At 42.5% G+C, this 16,282-nt stretch overlaps 1 protein-coding gene across 5 annotated transcripts in view; it reads left to right on the top strand.

Moving 5' to 3' along the window:
- Nucleotides 1-16,282, top strand: part of LOC135107371 (uncharacterized) — a 170,886-nt gene that overhangs the window by 116,285 nt on the left and 38,319 nt on the right. For 4 of the 5 annotated variants that reach the window (XM_064017135.1, XM_064017137.1, XM_064017134.1 and 1 more), the window contains one exon: nucleotides 13,655-13,767. The exons of the other annotated variant lie outside the window; for it this stretch is intronic. In XM_064017135.1, the coding sequence (XP_063873205.1) occupies nucleotides 13,655-13,767 (113 nt within the window). The remainder of the gene's footprint in view (nucleotides 1-13,654; nucleotides 13,768-16,282) is intronic. 5 annotated transcript variants of the gene reach the window in all.

The following is a 16,282-nucleotide window of genomic DNA, read 5'->3' as shown; positions in this document are numbered from 1 at the left end:
AAGGTTGAAGGAAGACATGGGGGAGAAACGAGAAAAGAATAACAGGAAGGACTAAAGAAAATAGCAAGAAGGAAGGGGAGGAAGGCAAGAGCAAGGTGAGACGAGGAAGAAATCTTGAAGGGGGAAAAAGGAGAGAAAGACAAGAGGAACAAGAGAAAAAAAAGGGGAGAGAGAGAGAGAGAGAGAGAGAGAGAGAGAGAGAGAGAGAGAGAGAGAGAGAGAGAGAGAGAGAGAGAGAGACGACGGAATGAAATGAACCGTGTCACTGCTTTCTAATCTCTGTTTTATGGTTCACTGGAAGTCCTCAAGATGCTGGATAAGAGTAGAAGGAGGAGGAGGAGGAGAGGGAGGTAAGGAAGACTAAGGGATCTAGGGACAGGAGTAAAAGTGGGTAGGTTTCAGTATGGGAAAATAAGTGGCTGATTACTAATGGCTCTTTGATAAGTATGGGGGAAGGAAGAGGAAAATGCAGAAGATGTGTGCCTTTGTCCTCACGCTGGGATGTGTTGCAGGGGCGGAGAGACAAAAGGCCACTCTTCCCACGTGTACATTACGTGAATATGTGTTCGTGTCAGGCTTTCCCATGCACTGTGGAGGCATTCTAGTTTCTGTTGTCTTTGAGTGTAACGTCCGTATTCCTAAACACCGTAGGCTTTCATTTGAGGTATTGTTCATACGCTCACAGAGATGGCTACTTGGTTCTTATGGGGGTGTTTACGTAAGAACCCTAATAACATCCACTGAACCAGTTAAAAATTAAGAAATAAGGCGACGAAATGTTTGAGTACACTGGCTAGAGTTTCTAATCATCACTAATTGTACATTAAAGTTAAGACTACAGGATAAACTGTCTTTTACTTCACCCATACAGAACTGCACCAGAGCGCTTTACAATACCTTAAGACCAATTGCATTCAACACTAGTGAAATTAAATACGTTTATGAGATGGGAGGCGTCAGGCGAGCCGAGACAAAGGGAAGGAAAGTCGTGAGTGTATAAAATGAGTGGAAAGTCACGTCACGAAGCCTATTGGGAGGAGGGGACTTGCTGGTGTAAAGGATGTTCACTAGACCTTGGCTCGAATTAACAGCATTACAGTGATGAGGAAACTGGACAAAGTTAGGAGGAATTAACACAGCTGATGAGGAGAATACCTGCGTCCCTGTTTGAGAATACTGTCTGTCTGTCTGTCTGTCATCGCTGCTGCTGCTCACGTTCGAGGTTTTGCTCTGTGCTGAGTGAACGAGACACGTTTTATTTGGCAATGTTGTATGTGTTGGTAAAGAAAACTAAAAATACTTCGAGAGTTTCTGAGGACCTGAATAGAAAAGGCTGAATGAATAAGGACTTCTATGCATTAATATACAAAAAGAATGATTGATAAGGGTATAAAGATTAGTGTAAACAGTCTGCCTGTCTGAAATAGTTTGGAATAGAAAGCTTCGTGGGAAAATGCACTGGACGAAAATTTATGGCTTTCATTGTTTTAATTTCCGAGAAAAATAAGACTAGATTTATTTCGTCTATGAAGCCCGTCACTGTCTCTCTGTTCGTCAATCTGCCAGTCTGCCTATATTTCGTCACGCAAAAGAAAAAAAAAAAGAAAAATACGTACACACTTTTGGAAACTGCACAAAAGTTTCATGAGTCAAGTTTCATGGACGGCAGTAGAGAAAATATTGTTCAGAGTCTAAGGCGAATTACAGTAAAGTGTTTGTGAAGCAAAGAGCACAAGAACATAAAGGCAGCTGAAAGAAGCCTGTATGCCTATACGTGACAATCCGGGTATTATACAAACATATTTATATCGACCTATCCTAGTCCATAAGTATCCTCAATCTTCTCTAAAACCTTCCTATTGACTCTAGAGTAAGCCATCTATCTGATTACTGAATCTGTTTCATTCATCTACCGCACCATTTCAGAATCTTTCTTCCTATCTCCTCTATAAAATCCAAATGGATCAAGTGATTGCTTTCTTATTGTCGGTTTTATTGAAAATACGTGGAAACCGTGTGATACCCACTGGCTCAAAGTACATTAGGTGAGGTAAGACTGACAAGGTAAACATATTCTACAAGTAAATTCTAACCGAGAACATTTTTTTTTTTTTTTGCGTTGGACGTGTGATGGCGCCCAGTAAAATGGATTGGAGTGACTGGTGTACGTGAGTTGATACAGCGACAGTGAGGCGGCAAACGTTATCAAAATGTGAAATACGATTGACAGAACATGACGCCGCCGCTGAAAACTTTTAAATATTTTTGTTTTGTATACGTATATTCACAATACCACTCCTCTCTTTTGTTTATTATGCACCTCAAGAGTATAAGAGAAGAGGAAGAAAAGCAGGGAGAAGGAGGAGGAGTAGGAGGAGGAGAAAGAGAAAGAGAGGAGGAGAGAGAGGCATAGTGGAAGAGTGAGGAACAGGGAGAGTAGCTGTGGGAAGGAGAGAGCTGAGGATGAGGAGCAAAATGAGGGCGGAGAGGTAGTAGTGTGGAGGAGGCCAGGAGACAGCTGTGAGAGGGTTGGGGAGAGGAGGGACGGGACCGGCAGGCGTGGAGAAAAGACTGAATAGGAAGAAGAAAAATATGCATTGGTGTGGGAGGGAGGAGGCGGGAGGAGCTTCACGAGGAGCCGGAAGAAAGGGAGGTATTTGGAAGCTGCAGAAGAAGTGAAAGAGACTTGGATAAAATGTTGTGTGAAAAGAAGGATGCAAATATAAATAAATACAAAAATAGACACGTTACAGTTAATAATACCATTCCCGGAACTTGTATAGAGATAAGGACGTGCTTGGGGAGGAAAACACAGACGAGGAGAGGGAAGGGCGGACAGAAAAAGAGGTGAGAGTCAGTAAGTTCAAGAAGACCTGAAAGGAACGCGTGCAAAAATGTGACGACCTGCAAAAGGCATCTCGTAATTTCCTTACAACCACGCTTTCAGCCTTGCCTCTCGCCTCCCTCTCCCTCCCTCCGGCACTCCTGTGGGCTCGACGAAGTGACGCGGTACCACCTCTTCTGTGGGTGTTGTGGTGAGTTGTGTTGTGTTGTGATGTCGTTGGGGTGAGTGTAAGTTTGGATGCATGACTGAGTGTGTGTTGTAGTTTATTGTATCGTGATGTAGAAATGAGTTAGATCAAATAAGTATTGTTTAATGAGGTGCTTTGTACGTGTGTGTGTGTGTGTGTGTGTGTGTGTGTGTGTGTGTGTGTGTGTGTGTGTGTGTGTGTGTTGTACTGTACGACAACCTAGATTCTTTATTTTTCTTCGCGCCGTTATGTGCTAGTTGCTTTGTAGTGGAAGTTCTCAAATAGAGTGGTAGATGAATGGAATAGACTCAATAATCAGGTTGATAGTATCAGGACAATACGGAGCATTAAAACATTAGACAAATTTATGGATTGGGAATGATAGGTTCAGGGAGCTTGGCGTGTTTTATACAGGGACTGCCACGTGTAGGTTTGAGGTTCCTGCAGCTTCTCTTGTGTGTTTATGTTCTTCATGAGGGTGTGTTCTCTTCGGTCCTCCAGTGTGGGAGTCCCGAAGTTGTCTGCCCTTATAAGTTATTTTTCTTCACTGCTTGGAGTACGTGGCAAATCATTGTGAGATTCCTTGTTTTGCTCGTGGATTCGTAAGGTGAAGAGTCGTCGTGCTCCACTGAATTACTTGAAAATCTGCTTGCGAAAATATAGCAAAGGAAACTCCTTGCTTTCATTATTTTTGTTTCCTTGGAAATAGAGAAAGGCGAATACACAGCACTTTTCGTCTCTCTCTCTCTCTCTCTCTCTCTCTCTCTCTCTCTCTCTCTCTCTCTCTCTCTCTCTCTCTCTCTCTCTCTCTCTCTCTCTCTCTCTCACGTCACCCATTCACGCCTCCACGAACTTGAAAAACTTGAGCAACTTTCATCTCGTCTTTCTTTTAATATAACGCGGCATGGCAGTCTTGACTCTCAGCGGCGATAGACAGATGATTTGTTAAAGAAATACCTCAATAAACAACAATGAGAACAATCACCAGTGGATGAAGAACAAGTAAATCCCCTACACGTCGTTATCCATGTCCCCATTCATAGCCAACCTCAGCCTGCCTCGTGTTTGTTGCGTCATCATTAGACCACCGTTCCAATGATGACGTAATAGTATGCCTGAGCCAATCATCTGTCGATATTTGTTGCCGTATCTTCCCCAAGTTTGTTTATAAAGAACTGAATATTTTTTTTCATTAATAACATGATGATTTATGGTTCACAAAGCGTATTAATTTGTTTCTCACTCATTTATTTATCATTATCAACTTCTACTTTTATTCTGCCCGAGTTCTTGTATTGTAAAATCAGGTCTAGCCTTGCCCAGCCAGCGTCTAAAGCTGGTGTGCTGCTGACGTCAGTGCTGTTGCACTCATGACGTCAAGGAGCTGAGTTGAGAGGAATCCAGTTCTAATACGTGTTAGCTAAAATATATTTTTGATGCTGCCTGTATATGTTATTAGTAATCAAGAGGCGTTTTCAGTAGTGGCACTAACAACTAAAACACTTTCCTGACAATGACAAAGGGCAAAGGGAAGCAAACACGTTGTTGAGGTGTTTGTCGAAATCCTGAAATCCCAACACATCGGCCATTCAGCGCCTAACAACCACAGGAGTCGTTCCCGAGAGGATTTATTTTTTTTATTTTTTTATCTTAAATAGAATTGAGGATGTAAAGATGTTTGAGGGCCGTGACAGTTGGTGCTATGAAATCATTCTCAGCTAATCCATGTATAGTTTTACGTTGAAGAGAATCAGGAAACTGATTAATGACGTGGAAAAGAAATGAAAGAAACTGCACCTTCTGAGTTTACAGTGTGTGTTTCGGCACCATTTCTTAGCTGTGACTTAAACATCCTAACAGTGTTCATTATTTATTTAATTATTTATTCTAATACATATTTTTTTAATGTAAGTGATAGCTTCAGGCACTCTTTCATGACATGTTACGTGCGAGTGGGAAATTTCTGACACTATTCTAGTTGAAACTAAATAAAACATGATGTAAAAGTGCATAGTTAAGAAATGGTTGCATACATACAAACATACTCTGTAAACACGTCCACTTCCCGCCGACTCTCTTGCTGATACATGGACCGAGTAGTGTAAGTAATGGATGAAGGTCTATTGATACCAATACCTCGCCTCTCGACTTGTGTCCTTTAGTGTATTTGGGTAGTGATATATAAGCTGTCAAGCTGTATTTGATGTCAAAGAGAGATAAATTCAATCTCTCCCCAGCGTGTTTTATCAATAAAAACACGCTGTGAAGGAAAACACTCTATGGTTTGTTTGGGTGCTCAGTCCCTCTACTGAAAACACCTACAAGTATCCCTAAAGCGTATCACATGCATGGGTTCAGATGGATAGGGTGCCAGAGTGCGATGAAGCAACCTTCAGTCCCCGTGACCGCAACTATGGTAACTTTTAACGGGAGAGTTGTGGCAGTGACGAGGTTTAGCCGATATTAGAGATAACTCACGTAACTGCAAAGTTCTCAATACTCTACTCATCTTTCTTCATTAGCTACCTCTTAACGCCCTTTCATTTAGTTCCCTTTCTTCGATCTCTCTTCTCCCTCTCTACTTTTCGTAATTGATGGTAGAGAGTCCAGGAAACTCGGCGGAACGTAAGTTTGGCTCAGTATATCACGTGTTCGAGCAAAATTTTCCCTCGGCAGTTCTTTGCTTGCGGCGTGAGAGGTATTGCGGGCCCTCCATCTCCAAGACCTGTATACTCCTGAACGCCTTGGCCTTTCTGAAGAACTATTTTTAAAGGTCTCAGTGATGATTAGTCGGGTTCTCGTGAGTGTTTTTCCCGTTGAGGATTCGAAAGTCTTGTTAAGTTATCACTAGCATCATGAAAACACTTGAAAAATATATCCTAGCAAAGCCCATTAAGTCGCAGCAGCGTCTGAAAATACATGCCCAGGTCTACTAGTGAGGAGAGAATCATTACCACCACCACCACCACCACCACCACCACCACCACCATCCTGCTCTCAGCCACACGTCATGGAGGAGAGCACAGGAGGGGAGAAAAAGAACGCATGGGATGGGAAAAAGAAAAGGTGATGTTGACAGTAGGTATCACGGGAAAGAAAACATGACAGGGAAAAAAAAAGACACATTGCAGGGCATATGACATGTCTAAAGAAAGAAAAGGAAAACAAGACTTGGAGGAAAGCGCGACGTTTAGGGAGGAAGGAAATGGATGCAAGCAGAGCATGTAAGACAAGGGCGAACACAGTGTCAGACACGGTAAGATTTATTCACGGACCGGCGGATCAACGTGGCGGAGGAGGAGGAGGACGAGGAGGATACGCCGAGACAGAGTTGGAAAATACTGTACGGAGATCTTGAAGGTGTAAATTGTGGAAAGAGAGAGAGAGAGAGAGAGAGAGAGAGAGAGAGAGAGAGAGAGAGAGAGAGAGAGAGAGCTTACGCGTGGTACTAATACAAGAAGGCCAGGCTGCTGTGGCCTCCGCCTTAGTAGATGACTCATTCTCAGAGATAATCGATGTTATTTTCAAAGGGTAGCTCAAGACGTTATATATTCCGGCTCAGATATACGTATGAGCTCAAAGACATTACTGGCCGAGGAGAGGCTTCTGCGTGTTGGCCGCTAGCCGTGTCTGCTGATGGGGAGACGCAGTTGTTGTTTTAAGGTGTGATCGTGTGGGAATAATTTAGCTCCCTTAGGATTCTCAAACCGTTTCCGTGTCTTGAATCCCTCGTTAGTTTTTCACGGAGGAGTTTCTCGAAGAGGGTCTGTCAGGCATTTGGCAGGATTTGTTGCTGAAACAAGTTATCAGTCTCTTCGCTTTCCCGTGAAGCAGTTTCTAACTTCAGGAAATCTTTTGCAAATTGGGAAACAGAAATTGTTCGGCGTTTTGCAAATGTAGTCTGCATGTGGTGGTGCGCTGAGGCAGGAACACACTCTCCCGCCAAAAGTGAATTTGGCTCCGTAAAGACCGGCATCCTGTTAGCTTTATGCTCGGCCTCGTTGCGTTGGAGGGAAAATTAAAGGCTTCTGGTGTTTGCGCGTCACGATCCCTGCCGCTCTCCACGCTTTGAAACTCGTCGGGCGTTATTTATTTATTTACTTTGTTTTGTTCTTCATTACAGCTTGAAATATGAGCGTCTCCTACACAATTTATGTAATTTCACAACTACCCACCTACACTTTAATTCTTAGAAAAGATTGAATCAAGTGAACATTTTATGAAATATTAAAAAAAAAAAAAACAATGAAATTTCAGCATTTGGTAACGGTAAATAATTTTGGAATTATGCCCAGAAAGATTTTCCTCCTCCATTCCCTAAGCTGCTTCATGCACGACGATACTCCGCACTGTGATGCTTCACCTGTGGTAGCGCTTCCGTAATAGGAGCCTTACCAGGCGTCTACTATATACGAGTACGTACATCTCCACTGTCGCCTTACAGCACTGCCACTGGTGATGCCCGGCTTACGTGATCACTTCAGGAGTTTTATCTACCATTATTACTTATTTACTTATTCAGTGTTAAGCCTCCATTCCATTCACAGTTGGCGCTATTCAACGTCACACCAACCCACCCACCCACCCACCCACCCACACACACACACACACACACACACACACACACACACACACACACACACACACACAGGTACATGTTGGCATGAATAAATAATGTTTTCAACGTGTTTTCCGTGTGTGAATAAACAATATTTTCAGTGTTATTTTTTTCAATGTGTGTGAATAAACAATGGTTTCAATGGTAAACGTCCGTGTCATTCACACCGGCGGTCTTCAACACACACACACACACACACACACACACACACACACACACACACACACACACACACACAACACACACACACACTTTTCTCTCCACCACGCGTCAGCCAAGGAGGAAATGATACCACAATAGTGAAGGAAAATATGGCGTGTAGGTGCTGACCTTTTTTTCACAAGATTTAATACTAGCGGAAGAGAGAGAGAGAGAGAGAGAGAGAGAGAGAGAGAGAGAGAGAGAGAGAGAGAGAGAGAGAGAGAGAGAGAGAGAGAGAGAGAGGACTGGAGTGATTGTTGTGATCGCTGTAATAGTAGTAGTAGTAGTAGTAGTAGTAACAGTTATTCCTTTTTATTGCTCTTGTGCTGTCGTTGCTAGAAGAGGTAATTATTTTGCTGCATTTTCTTATAATTTCCTTATTAATGGACTTTTTATAATGACAAGAGTACGTAGTTTTGTAATAAAGGTAGTGCTAGTGACCTTTCCTCTATTGCTTTCTTTGGATTCTCCCCAGCAATAACTTTAAAAAGAAGAAAAGGCTTAATATCCGGATTGTTCCTGTGTTGCTATCATTTAAGGACTTGACTCTTCCTCACTCTTTGTCAGCAACACTGTCACTCTCCCTCATCATCACTCTTGCCACCGTTTAGCCATCACCATTGCTATCACCATTTCACTATCGCGCTTACTGTAACATCACTCTTGTCAGCATCACCAGCAATCTCAATCTCATCATCTTACTGTACCTCCGTGGCTCTTTTATCTCGCTACATCATCACTACAGAGTCACGCTTACTATAATACTCTTGTCATCATCATCGTCACGCCCATTTTCACCATCAATCTTACAATGCCACCATTACAACTTGCCACCATTGCTCTCAGTATCATGAACACACCATGCAGTCACTATTACATGCTTCATTATTACGCTATTGCCGTCGCCATTAGCACACCATCAGTGCACCGTCAGCCTCATTACCAGTGCATCATTACATCAACCTCAAGATGAAATTAATAATAATGATAATATAAATAAATAAGAATTAAAGGGAAACACACAGTTGGAGTGAGTGTCGCAGCTTACCAAATTACACGACTAACATTTAAAAATCCACTGGACGCCTCACTGCGCCTCACACTCCACCCAAAACAAACACTTCTCTGAGGAAGGACAATGAATTAATCTACGTTGAGCATTTTTTGAAACGTAAATGCAATCTAACTGGCAACATTCCTGCTCCGGGGACTAATGTAGTGAGATGCAATACACAATACCGGAACATCCCATCTGACTGTCCCTCTCTCTCTCTCTCTCTCTCTCTAGCTAGACTCCCTCTCCCTCTCGCTAGCCAGACTCATGCGTGGGTAGCAAAAAGAAGAAGAAAAAAGGAGGTGCTTTGTGAGGAAGAAACACGCCAGCAGAGGAAATATGAGTGGAGTGAAAGGATTCTCTCTCTCTCTCTCTCTCTCTCTCTCTCTCTCTCTCTCTCTCTCTCTCTCTCTCTCTCTCTCTCTCTCTCTCTCTCTCTCTCTCTCTCTCTCTCTCTCTCTCTCTCTCTCTCTCTCTCTCCCCTCAGGCATCACAGATTCATCCGACTTCCCGTGACACACACACCACACACACACACACACACACACACACACACACACACACACACACACACACACACACACACAGAGTGGCCGCGGCTGTAGCTCCGGGGTGTACTTTATTGAATTATACAACAACGCGTTCAAAGGATTGGAAAATAACAGTTGAAAGCTTCCCTTTGATCTAGAAACTGTCTGCAGACGCCGAGCAGCTGCTATACAGAAGGCAAAGAAGCTGTGAAGGGAGTGGCTTTGTGTGGTGCAGGAGGAGAGAGGATGAGATGGGATGGTAACGAAGAAAAATACGAGACCTGACTGTTGTCCATGTTTCGTTAACGAGAATAAGTGATGTTTGCTCACTCATGCAATTTTGGATCGAATTCTAAAACACTTCCGCGTTCCACCTCCATTACATTCAAAGGGTTAAAGTGACTTTGGTTTTTAAGGGTGTCTTTTATATATTCTAGTGACAGATTAACAAAATTTCTACATTATTAACAGGAAAAATACTCTTGAAATCTTTGTGGCCTTTGAAAATAGTCGTGGTGAGAGAGAATAGCGTTTCCGAATACGGGCCTTTGACTGTAAGAGAATGTGGAGGCTTGGGAAAACATAAGACGTAAGGAAATAAGGAAATAAGGTAAACTGCAAGAAGTGGATAAAATGGAACCATGGGAACGAAGAAGAATACGAAACCTGAGGGTAATTCATGTTTTCTTTAGAGGAAAAAGCTATGTTTGTTTATTCACGCAACTTGAATACATGAGAATACAAGAGGGGATATAGATACCAAAAGATCTATTGCTTTGTAACGGAGGTATTTGTTTTATCTATCTACTACTGCTAGTGAACCACGTGTGGAAGAACGGGATAGATACAGGACAAAAAACACATAGCTACAGAACAAAGAACATGATAAATACAAAACATAAAGGAACGTAAAAGAATATACAGTCGAGTCCTGACAAAAAGTAGCAATAGTAGAGGTTTTGCAGAATTCTGTAAAAGTGAAGGTGTACATTGTTAACGATGCGAACTTCTGTACTGGGAACTTTTCATTAGTCAAGGAAGATTTTTTATTTATTTATTTATTTTTTTTTTTAATGCCACCTTGATTGTGTGTGGGGAAAAAGGCATCGTGTGCAAAAGAGTGATATTGATAATGGGAATGATAGTGATGGTAGAAGTAGAAGTGAGAAGTGTTGTAGTAGTAGTAGTAGTAGTAGTAGTATTTAGTGTTTCAGTTTCACTACTACTACTACTACTACTACTACTACTCACAACTATACTGCATCCGCCACTGCAATATATACATTCGTTTTAACTTTCGTTTCTTTATATCTCGTTTATTTACTACCCTTCGTGTTGAGCCGTACGTAGACTGTGTTCAGCCATTCCTAGTCTTTTGGTACCAATGGTCTGCACAAGCCACGTTTTTACCGCCACGTGTAATACAGGCCCGCTACTCCCCATGAAGAAGGTGCCCCATCCCGCACCTCACATGCAAAAGAAAAAAAAAAAAAATCCCTAAATGAAGGAAAAATGTAGATAATGATACGCAATAACAGAAACAAATAGTAGATGGAGATGATAAAGATGAAAAAATACATGTAGTTGCTAATTATATGTACTTTACTCTCGTAATTTCATTTGAAATCACAATTAAAACTAACAATGAATAAACCACCACCACCACCACTACCAACAACAACAACAGCAACAACAACAATAACCACAGCAAAACAGTGAAAACAATATCATCCATCAATATTAGCTACGATTATTCAACTTGAAAAACATAATTGCACGTGTAATTAGATGGATTATGGAGCCTTGAAATAAGCTTGTGGACGAGCAGAGAGAGAGAGAGAGAGAGAGAGAGAGAGAGAGAGTAGGGTAGGGTAAGGTAGGAAAGAGCGTGGGGAGGCAGGCAGGGAGACAGGGAAGCAAGCAGAGGCGTCGGTGGTGAGGCTGAATGAAGTAAGCGATGAAGGGTACATACAGGCTTGGGCTTGAATTGGCTTGGCTTGGCTTGGCTTGGCATGGTTTAGCTTGGTTTGGACGGGACGGGGAAAGAGAGAATGACGAGAGGGAATAGGCAGGCGTTGTTTGTGTTGGTCAGTCAATAATCATCTCCTTCCGCAATGATTCTGCCGATTGTCCGAAACTTGATGCCCTAATTTCCTGCTCTCAGTCACTCATTGCTTCGTGTGTTGGAGGGAGACGGGAGGGAAAGGGAAGGAAGGGGAAGGGGAAGGGTAGGGCGTGTAAAGGAGCAGGAAAGGAGGAGGAAATAACCGTTATGGGATATAGAAGTTCCGGAGAAATGGAGTCAAGGGTCAGTAAACCTAAGGTGAAGAGAGAGAGAGAGAGAGAGAGAGAGAGAGAGAGAGAGAGAGAGAGAGAGAGAGAGAGAGAGAGAGAGAGAGAGAGAATTATTATTTGCACTAACTTACTGACTCCCCCCAAAGAAAAAAATGAGCTCAGTATAACATTGAAACATTAGACAGTGAAGGATCTTAACACGGAAAAAAATCAATAAAAAAGCTAAGAATTATGACATTTAAAAGAACCACTGAGCGTTTATCTAATACATTTAAAATACCCTTAATAAAAGAAAGACATTAAAATAGACATAGAGAGGGAGAGAGACAGACAGGAGAGAGGAAGAAAGATAAAGATGAAGTTTCAGTTTGGCTTCTAATCCCCAATAACTGCGTTGAACTTTACGGCGAAGCGGAAGACGTGGCAACGCGGTGTGTGGCGGTAATGTAGCACGCAGGCAGGTCCAGGGAGGTGCTTCGAACGCCTCTGAGTCTCGACTACAACGCTTGATCCGAACAGGGCCCAGTGAACTTCAATCCTCTCGTTACTGCTTCCTCTGATGTGATGGACCTTTGGGGTGTCATGCTTTCAAAAATTGTGTGGTGAAGAGTGCTGGGTGTGATGATATCTGAGTGGTGCTGGTGTTCCGGGGTGAGGAGAGAGAGAGAGAGAGAGAGAGAGAGAGAGAGAGAGAGAGAGAGAGAGAGAGAGAGAGAGAGAGAGAGAGAGAGAGAGTGTGTGTGTGTGTGTGTGTGTTTCGTGTAAATCCTGAAGTTTGAAACAGGTAATTATAAAATGAAAGTGCCTGAGAGCTCACTTCCGCACCATCGAAGGAAGTAGCGAGGTTTGTATTCTGAAGTGGGTTGTTCTCTAATCACGACTGCTTTCAAAGGCCACAGAGATGATTGATTACTCGGGTTCCCGCTGATGTTTTTCCCATTTGATAATACAGATTCCTTGTTAAACTATCACTAGAATTGCGAAACCATCCTTGAAAACCGTTACAATTTGCATTAATTCTTGTTGATATTGTCGAGGTAAGACGCAACGTTTGTCAGTACGAAATTATCCTTGAAAACCTTCATATCTTCCACTAAAGCCGAGACTGTCGAGGTCAGAGGCTTGAACCACCCTTGAACACACCTGTAATTTACACCGAAACTGTTTCAAACTGGCGAGGCTCAGACGATGGAACAAAATCAGGAAATCGTCTTTGAAACCACTTATAACTTCAACTGAAAACTCTTGAAATTGTCGGGATAAGACACTAAAACGCTTACAAATATAGTAACAGAAACAAAAGTGGAACCAGAGGATTTTTTTACTAAGGAACGCTGGCTGGTGTCAGTGCAATGATGTGCAGACCAAAAAACACGGGTTTCAACAGATAATAAGCTTTTTTTTTATTGAGAATACATATTTCATTCCATTAATTGAGAGTGACTATAATGCGATGGTTCCGCTGTTCTTATTCCTAATGATTCGTAATTTCTTCTCGATTTAATGCAAATCCGGTGCATAATAATGATATATTTTTTTTTATAGAAATTACGTAATATCTGTATACTTATCTTTTTTTATCCAGTGTATCGTTTTTGTTCTTGTTCTAGTTCTTCTTCTTAGTATTATTATTATTATTATTATTATTAATTATTATTATTATTATCATTATTATTATTATTGTTGTTGTTATTGTTATTATTACCACCACCATTATTATTAGTATTAGTATACCATCATCACTCATCATTACTTTGCAACTGCTAGTTGTTGTTAGCAGACTTCCACTTTCTTTAGCAGTTTTACTTTTTTAATATTTTTCTTATTTTTCACGTATAACTATTTTTCACCAGTTCCTCCTTTCACTCCTCCTGACACACGTTATAATACATTTTTCTCACACATCCTCTCTTCTCACTCTTAGCCTGTCCTGCGTCTCTTCTCGGCCTCGCCCCGCCCCCGCTGCACCCACTCCTTCCTGTCGTTGCCCTGCAGGCCACCAGGTACAAGGGCTCCCCGTCGCGCTCTAATTAACAGGTGAGCGCTGAGCATCACCCTCCCCCCAGCCAGGTGTAGAGCGAAAACTTCCTAATGAGATCGTCTTTACTTACAGGTTACAACATCAAAACTAATTAAACCTGAGATTATGGAGGCAGACGAGGATATTAATCATCACTTATACGGTGGTGCCGACTTGCTGTGGGAGTAGGGGATGGGATAGTGTCGCTGTGGTCTGGGATGGAAGCAGTGTGGTCTTGGATGGCAGTTTTGAGGCTGAATGATGGTGGTGTGGCTTGCTGTGGTCTAGGATGGTTGTGTTAGGGGTTGGGATGGTTGTGTTGTGGCTGGGATGGCAGTGTTGTGGCTTGCGATGGTCTAAGATGGTTGTGTTAAGGGGTTGGGATGGCTGTGTTGTGGCTGGGATGGCAGGGCTGGGGGCTGGAATGGTCCCCCCTCCGCTTCCCCCCCAAACACACACACACACACACACACACACACACACACACACACACACACACACACTACTGTACTCTTGCTGAAACGACTCCTGCCGACACAAGTGTTTTCATTGCAGGAGAATCATTCATCTTTTCCAGTTGCATCAGTCTAAAAGAACACACACACGTTTGAAACACGCCTTGCAACCAGACGGATATTCGTATCGAAGGAAGCATTGTAATTTAGCGCCATATCAGGCATGCATTAAATATGCTTTTTCATTCCCTTTCAAGTGTGTTTAGCCAGTTAGAGCAACAGAAAACATCTTTGTTGGGCGAGCACCAGCGTAAAAGTTTCCCTCCCCCTTTTGCACCCTCCCCCGGCAGCCAGTGCGTGGAGGGACGGTGTGCTGCTACCGAGAACAGCGACGCACAATTCCTGCTCGCCATTTGCAGGTTTAAAAAGTTAAAATCCAATCCAATCAGCATATGGCTATATTAAAGGTTCGTAGTCTGAAAATTTTCCAGAAAAGTAAGCTTCAGAGCACGCGATGAAATTTACTGTGAAATGGAGGACCGTCATGAAGGTAGCGCGGTGGTCTGGGCTGGCTGGCTGGCCTGGCTGGGCGGGTGTAGGTGCGGCGCCAGGCAGACCACCGCGGCGGCAGACTCTCACGTGTGTAAGACTTAAAAATAATACTGAAAATGGGACTTTGTGTTGAATTAACGGGGTGTCTCTTTTTTTGGCTCTTTTATATTTCATGCGGATGTTTAAAACCCACGAAGAAGAGAGAGAGAGAGAGAGAGAGAGAGAGAGAGAGAGAGAGAGAGAGAGAGAGAGAGAGAGAGAGCGCAAGGCGGTGATGTGTATAAGTGTTGGTGATCAAGGGTACCTCACATTATGCAGATGACTTGTCGATCTGCAAGTACTGGTCGATAAACAGCGTCGTGGATGCTCTTGTTTATTGATGTATTTCAGCAGAGGACATGTTGCAGCAGAATGTTACATGCAAGACTAAGAGCGTCATTTATTGGTTAGATATTAGATTAATAATTGTGCAACACTTCTTTCTGTAGTTAATGCTTGTGTTGATTAACGTTTGTGTGCAGAGGGTTGTGGAGGAGGCTACAAACACGCGTACCTTGCATCCCGACAGTGACGCTGACGCCTAGCCGTGTCATTTGCGCCTTGTCTCACCTCAAGCCTGAGAAGGAGGTGAAGTTTTGTAAGCCTTAGTGTAGTACAAATTCCTGATGTATATATATATATATATATATATATATATATATATATATATATATATATATATATATATATATATATATATATATATATATATATATATATATATATATATATATATATATATATATATATATATATATATATATATATATATATATATATATATATATATATATATACGAATAATTACGATACTCGCAAGAATAAGGTAGTGATAATATTTGTGAAGTTGTATTTATAGCAACAGACTTCTTAACAAACAAGTGTATTTTCTCTCGCAACACTAGATACATAAAGGAGAGCGGCAGTGTGTCAGGAGCTCCGTCAGTTTTTGTTGTTCCCTCAAGTTCACAGTTTTCTTGAGGACGCCGAGGTGGTCCATTAGGTCGCGCGTTTTTCCCAAGTCTACGATGAAGATGACGAGGAAAAATTTCACTTTTCCACACTGGTATGTGATGCCTCGGAGTCACGGAGCGAGGCGGCAGGCTGTGTGGCTCCTCCCGCCTCGCAAGTCCATGAAAGCTGCACTTCCTGAATAGTCTAAGACACAAAGCCTCCAGGTGGGCGAGGTGTGGCTGTAATGGACGCAGGTGTAGGGCATTGACGGGGTGGAAGCTAGAAATCTTGACAGTTGGAGAGACTAGGCTCGCCACCTTGTGTTGAATGAATTGTTGGAAGGATGGGGGATAGAAAGTTTTCAGAGAGGAGAGAGAGAGAGAGAGAGAGAGAGAGAGAGAGAGAGAGAGAGAGAGAGAGAGAGAGAGAGAGAGAGAGAGAGAAAGGGGATGGGGTGAAGGGAGAGAGAGTGTATACTATGTAGGCGTGTGGTGTTGTGAAGGCACTGTTAAAGGTTACCTGAATTATTGTG

This window comes from Scylla paramamosain, chromosome 15, assembly GCF_035594125.1.
Source record: "Scylla paramamosain isolate STU-SP2022 chromosome 15, ASM3559412v1, whole genome shotgun sequence".
NCBI classification, from domain to species: domain Eukaryota; kingdom Metazoa; phylum Arthropoda; class Malacostraca; order Decapoda; family Portunidae; genus Scylla; species Scylla paramamosain.
The sequence above is the reverse complement of the archived record's forward strand: the minus strand, read 5'-3'. Positions and strand labels throughout refer to the sequence as shown.